This window comes from Hevea brasiliensis, chromosome 4, assembly GCF_030052815.1.
Source record: "Hevea brasiliensis isolate MT/VB/25A 57/8 chromosome 4, ASM3005281v1, whole genome shotgun sequence".
NCBI classification, from domain to species: Eukaryota; Viridiplantae; Streptophyta; class Magnoliopsida; order Malpighiales; family Euphorbiaceae; genus Hevea; species Hevea brasiliensis.
The window spans coordinates 112,060,313-112,066,747 of record NC_079496.1 but is presented as its reverse complement, the minus strand read 5'-3'; the positions used below and the strand labels follow the sequence as shown (position 1 = coordinate 112,066,747).

The following is a 6,435-nucleotide window of genomic DNA, read 5'->3' as shown; positions in this document are numbered from 1 at the left end:
CACTAACAACTAATTAAATAGAAAATTTTATTTTATAAAATAATTAATAAATCAGTAAACCAATTTAAAATTTTTTAATTTTTAATTATAATAATTTTTATAAAATTAAATTAAAATTTAATAAATTTTATAAAAAAAATTAAAATTTAATAATTTTTATAAAAACACCATAAAATTGAGCCCTGTGATAATTATCTCCTCCCAGATAAAATATCACATCGACGGATATTACGGTAAACTTAAGGGGCTTCTTGTGCAAATTTCGCCAACAAAGTTAAATGGGAGGTTAATCACCAAAAACAGGCAGTGTTCTTCGCAATCCCCCAAAGCAATTAGGCTGCTCGAAAGCCGCCCTGGGCAGAGCCCCAAAAAATTTCCTTTTATCTATCTCAACGTCTGCAAATATCACTTCGATGATCTGATTGTTTAATGGTTAGTTCACTCCTCTAAAAACCATCGGAAAATCTTCTACAGCCGTCCAGTTCCTGTTCAGTGAAGCTGTGAGTTAATCTTTTGATTTTTTTTTTTTTTGGTTTTAGATCTATTAGCTTTTTCCAATTTATTAACGTTCATGGAAATTTTTCTGGTGATGGGTTTAATAGGACAAGAGGAATAGACCTTACAATATTTTTCGAAGTTCTAAGACTGTTGGAATTAGAATAGATAGTGGAATTAGATTAGATAGTTTCTTTGTCTTGAATACTACTTGATTTAGTTTGTACGTTGATTCTTCGTAGAATTGCTCTTGCCTGTTTGACTTGTTAATTGTTTCATTTTGTTAAAAAAAAAAAAAATTTCTTTGGGTACGTTTTGCAATATTAACAGGTTCCTTTATTATTTGTTAGGGGATTCAGATAATTTTGCTTGATAGAAAGTTATTGAAATTGCTTTGTTGACATGGGTGATAGCAATAGTTATTCGCCTCCTGGGTCCCCTAAAGAAAACCCAGATCATGATTCTCAGAAAAAACCAATTACCAAGGATGATGGAACACTGGAGACCATAGTCCGTAGGATCCAGGACTCGATTTCTAAAGGCAAGAAACACAAATTTTGGGAAACCCAACCCGTAGGTCAATTCAAAGACATTGGGGACACAAGTTTGGCTGAGGGCCCTATTGAGCCTCCGACTCAATTGTCTGACGTGAAGCAAGAAGCTTACAATCTCCCTAGCCCATATGAATGGACCACTTGTGACATGGACTTGGAAGAGACTTGCGCCGAGGTTTACAATCTCTTGAAGAATAATTATGTCGAGGATGATGAGAACATGTTTAGATTCAATTACTCCAAAGAGTTCTTAAGATGGGCTCTGCGCCCTCCTGGTTATTATAAAAGCTGGCACATTGGGGTCCGTGCCAAAGCTTCAAAGAAGCTCGTTGCTTTTATAACAGGTGTGCCTGCAAGGATTAGGGTGCGTAATGAAGTTGTGAAAATGGCTGAGATCAATTTCTTATGTGTTCATAAGAAGCTCAGGTCAAAGAGACTTGCCCCAGTTATGATTAAGGAGGTTACCAGGAGGGTTCATTTGGAGAATATCTGGCAAGCTGCTTACACTGCTGGAGTAGTTCTTCCAACACCAATAACAACTTGTCAGTATTGGCATAGGTCTTTGAATCCAAAGAAGCTTATTGATGTTGGCTTCTCTAGGCTTGGAGCGAGAATGACCATGAGCAGAACCATAAAACTTTACAAGTTACCAGATTCACCAGCTACTCCTGGATTTAGAAAAATGGAGCTCTGTGATGTACCAGCTGTTACACGATTGCTCAGAGGCTACTTGAGCCAGTTTGTTGTTGCTCCAGCTTTTGATGAGAATGATGTGGAGCACTGGCTTCTTCCGACCGAGAATGTGGTTGATAGTTACTTGGTTGAGAGCCAAGAGTCTCATGAGATTACTGACTTCTGCAGTTTCTACACTCTTCCATCGTCTGTCCTTGGCAACCAGAATTACTCGACTTTGAAAGCTGCTTATTCATTTTACAATGTGGCTACTAGGACTCCACTTCTTCAGTTGATGAGTGATGCGCTTATTGTTGCTAAGCAAAAGGATTTTGATGTTTTTAATGCATTAGATGTCATGCAAAATCAGTCTTTCCTGAAAGAGCTGAAATTTGGACCTGGTGATGGGCAACTTCATTATTATCTTTATAATCATCGGATACGAAATGGTGTTACACCATCAGAACTTGGGCTTGTACTCTTGTAGTTTCACGAGTCTGAAGGTGTGCACTGTGATTTCTTTTGTTGACAAGGTCATCAATAGGAGCAGCAAAAAATGAGATTTTGCAGTGTATTTGAGAGACAGGTCCATGGCTTCATTCGCAGCCTAAGTTGTGGAGACAATTTCAATGTTTACTTTTCACAATGTTATCTAGACACAAATGTTTTTGAGATCTTGAATATCCTTTACTTTCTTGAGTTTTGCTACCTTGCATTTTTATCTGCATAATACTGGGGCCATCCGTGCCATGAGCAACAAGATGAATGTTGTTTGCTTAATTTGGTTGAGTTGCGTATGTGAGACAGATGTCAGCAGTTTAACGTTTATGTTCTATTTATAAATTTATTTACTTATTTTCAGTTGGCTTATGTTTCCTGGTGCATATGATAATCAAATATCTCTGTCAATAATGCCTCTGCTTTCTGTTCAAGTGTTAAGATGAATTGGATGTACATCACTGAATGCTAATACTCGAGTGGAAGCCTAAAAGCAACTTTGAGGAATTACACAATTTTGATGGATTCTTACAGAAGTTTTGGTTGATTTCATTTCAGGAAAGGTATCATGATCGCATGTGGATGTCTGGGTTAGCGGACTAAGCCTCGGGTTTTCTTTGAACAAATGGTAAAATGTGTATTGATACTTAAATGGGAGGTATAAGATCACGAACACTGAATATAAAGTTTAGTTGCATACATAATTATTGGACATCAATTAATTTCAATGTCATAGCTACAAAAGGAAGCAAAACGGGTATCAGTTTGCAACACAAGACACGCCTAGGAATATTAGTGTAAGCCGGAGAGCAGAGAGGGACCATGGAAGATATTAACCTGTAAATTTTTAAACTCTCCAAAGAACTATCATCCAGCCCTATTTGAAAAATTACATTGACAATTATCACTACAAAACAACCATTGCCTTTAGCTTGATAACTTCTGACAAAAGTGTGGGAAGAGAAAGGGCAACATTTACATGCATTCTAGTTGAAAGGGTCATCTTTCTTTGATGAATCTGTATCTCATGCCATAAGAACAATCTCACCTTGTGAACCTGTAGAGTTGAAAATAAGATTACACATTAAAAGAAATTACAAAATAATGATTAAAGAGACAAGAATGTGACTTTACATTTCTCAAATATCTCTTTGGCCAATTGTAGTAGGGAATCTGTGTCTTCAGCCATCTTTGAAACCCTCTCTACCTCCTTAACTGCTTCAGCTGCAACAAATGATTTGTTTTCTGCCTCGGCAATCCTGTATGCAGCAGCAACAGCAGCTTCTTCCATAGTATCACCAGAATTTATGCAACCAGTGCTCTGTAAAGGCATAGGCTGGTCTTTCTGTTTTCGGGTAGGCGTTTTTGTCCCTAATGAGGAACTATTCTTTATTGTATAACAATTTTGAACCTGCATTTATATCACTTGATAAAACCATTTAGTATGCCCTCCGAAATCCTACTGCACATATACTATCAATGGGAATGTGTACAAAATTCCCTTCTATCTCTGGAAAAATTTGTTTCCTTGCTCTCCAATGTTATTTCTCTTCTAATTTGACAGTGATTTTCTCATCGATTGATGAAAACACAAACGAGAATGTAAGAGAGTGTTTTTTCCTAGAATTGCAATATATTTTATCTAGAATTTGCTGCTTCATATATTACATGAATCACCTTCCCCTCTATTTGTTTATTTATCTTTTTTGAGGGGAGCAGGCAGAGAGGCAGCAGTTGGTGTAACAGTTTCAACACGCCACTGCATAAACCCCACCTCTCCATAATATTGCATGCCGTGCTCTTCATTCTCCCTTTTTTTTTTTTGCGCAAAAATGGAGTCAGCAAAGTTAAAGATAACAAAAATAAATGCAAAAATGAGAGGAAACTTGACTCTGCAGTTTGAACAAATGTATTTTGCAGTGTAGCAAGCACGTATCAATATCAAGACATGGCAATCAAGGAAGAAGCAGCATTGTAATGATAGAATTCACTTACCTTTTCAAGTTTTTCCTTTGCAACCAATCTTCTTAAGCTTGCACTTAATTGCCTTCTAAATTTTTGTGGTACCTCTTGCCTTTGCTGCATGAATAATCAAGGAAACAATAATCTTGTCATATCTCTCATAACTCAAAGAGCATGAATAATTACATAACAGTAAAAAGTAAGTAAACAAGATGTAATGCAGTAGAATGTACCAGCATACCTAAAAATTATCAAAGGTAGCAATCACAGTGACATCATTTGAAATTTCCAACACAACTCATTCCTGTTAAAATGTTTACTGAGTACTAAAAGTAGAACTGAATCGTGGTTTTTTCTTATAATTTTATGTTATGACGCATCGCCTGAATGATAAAAAAAACACTTCCTCAAGCTTTTCACTATATTTATTTATTTTATTGTTTTTGTCTAAACCTTTTTCTATGCTTCCAGCCTCCAAAGTGTGCAGAAGGTAGGAGCCTACATGCATTTTATGTCGATCATTTTCTTGCAAAAATTATCAAATATGACAAAATCATGCATTTTTTTTCTGTAACCATAAATAATAGCCTCCACCATGGTAAATCAATGACTATTGATAGAGGAGTAACAGAACATTGTGATGGTAAAAACTTCCTTCAGACCTCGATGTAGCTAACAATTGCACTGGTGTCTGCTCCACTTTGCTTATTCAAGGCTGAAATTGCTTCAAAAATCATTGCATTATACCTGGAAATTTAAGTAATTTGGTCAATTACATCTCAGTGAACTGAGACAAGGGGTAAATGAAATTTAACAAGGCCTCTGCTGCAGTGGTGTGTAATTTAGGCACCAAAAAAATACAACGCCTCACTTATGTAGAACATAAACACAAGTAGTGATGTTATTGAATTAACAACATGACACTTACATCAAAAGAACAGAAGAGAAAAGAAAGGTACAGCAAGGGCAAGAGGAAATTAAGTGCATACTTTGAAGCACCTTTTCCATCCACTATTCCTTTTGAAGAATCATCGACGACTAGATCTGAATTAATTGGAGGAACAGAGGCTGAAGTTTGTAGATTGGAAAGTGGAATTGGAGAAGCAGCAGTAGCAGGATCATCAGATTTCACTTTTGGTTTTGGTGTCCGTGATTTTTCCCTCTGGCCTTGGCCACCGGCACTAACACTCATATTTCGCCATTTATCCTAAAAAAAAAAAAACAAAACTTCACCAATCACCACCACTATTACCTCAAAAACCATTTTAGATACAAGCAACCGGCCATTTTTTCAGCCTCATCATTTGATTCAAAGCAGCTGGAAACACCCAGTTTTGTAAATAGCTTGAGATTGTCTTCGTCCATAAAAAAGGTAATAGCTTTTCTCCACCCAGTTAGTCCACAGCCAAACTCTTATAAAACAAGAGTTGTGTAGTTTAGCAAGCTCAGAAACAATCCAATAGCACGTTGGTTTTCGATTTTCCAGATCAAAACAAAAAGAAAAATATACATAAACAGAGAGGGAAAGGACAGAACCTTAAGATCGATGTTGGTACGGGTAAAAAGGAAGGGATTAAATTCGGGATCTTGCTGAATGTTTTTCCACTTGCCAGTGCCGTGTTTGGCTACTCCTGCTCTTAGCGCTTCTTCTTCCTCCGAAGTCCATTTCTGTTTCCGATTTCCCATCCCTCTCTGCAACCTTCAATCTTTCCGACCTATCAGCGAGGTTTGTACATGGCAACTTTCTTCACTCTCTGCCACCCAACGGAAACCGTTTAATGTGTCAGCCCTAAGTTTTTGCAATTTAAGCCAAAAACGACGTCGTTTGCTCTAATGCAGACGACCAAGCGAGGTCGTTGTTCTTTCCTAGACTACTAGAGCCTTTCGGATTTTTCTTGCATATAATAATGCTTAATTTTTCTCTATGCTTGTTAGGATGTTGAATTAAATAATTTTTTAAATTAGTTTAAAAATTTTAATTTAAATTTAATTTAATTAAAAAAATTAAGAAATTAGATTTTTCTATTATTAAATAAAATAAAAAAATTTAACTCAAAATTTAATTTTTATATTAAAATTTTTAAATTAATTTAATAAAAAATTAAAAATTTATGAGTTTTTTAAGGTAATGGTAAATCACGTTGAGACAAGATTTTGCTAGCAGCTTTCTTGAATAGAAATTGCCTTGTCAAGTACTGTGCCAATCCCAAACGTCCACGTGGCAGAGTGTGGATTACAGCTGTCCAACTCTGCA

The 6,435-nt window shown here is 36.2% G+C and overlaps 2 protein-coding genes across 5 annotated transcripts; one reads left to right on the top strand and one right to left on the bottom strand.

The window, feature by feature from the left end:
- The first annotated feature begins 273 nt into the window (after nucleotides 1-273).
- LOC110642418 (glycylpeptide N-tetradecanoyltransferase 1) lies at nucleotides 274-2,582 on the top strand. Of its 4 annotated transcripts, none has more exons than XM_058145972.1 (2): nucleotides 274-432; nucleotides 855-2,582. In XM_058145972.1, exon 2 carries the CDS (start codon nucleotides 898-900, stop codon nucleotides 2,206-2,208), a length of 1,311 nt encoding a protein of 436 aa, XP_058001955.1. In that variant the 5' UTR covers nucleotides 274-432; nucleotides 855-897; the 3' UTR covers nucleotides 2,209-2,582. The 4 variants fall into 4 exon arrangements, with proteins under 4 accessions (XP_058001955.1, XP_058001953.1, XP_058001952.1 ...); XM_058145970.1 differs by having other exon boundaries at nucleotides 275-500; XM_058145969.1 differs by having other exon boundaries at nucleotides 275-500; nucleotides 846-2,582.
- Nucleotides 2,583-2,895: 313 nt separating this feature from the next.
- On the bottom strand, nucleotides 2,896-5,972 carry LOC110642419 (telomere repeat-binding factor 4). Its single transcript, XM_021794478.2, has 6 exons — nucleotides 5,718-5,972; nucleotides 5,171-5,388; nucleotides 4,844-4,928; nucleotides 4,215-4,298; nucleotides 3,354-3,630; nucleotides 2,896-3,276 (listed from the first exon to the last, which is right to left on the bottom strand). Exons 1-6 carry the CDS (start codon nucleotides 5,865-5,867, stop codon nucleotides 3,245-3,247), a joined length of 846 nt encoding a protein of 281 aa, XP_021650170.2. The 5' UTR covers nucleotides 5,868-5,972; the 3' UTR covers nucleotides 2,896-3,244.
- Nucleotides 5,973-6,435: the final 463 nt, after the last annotated feature.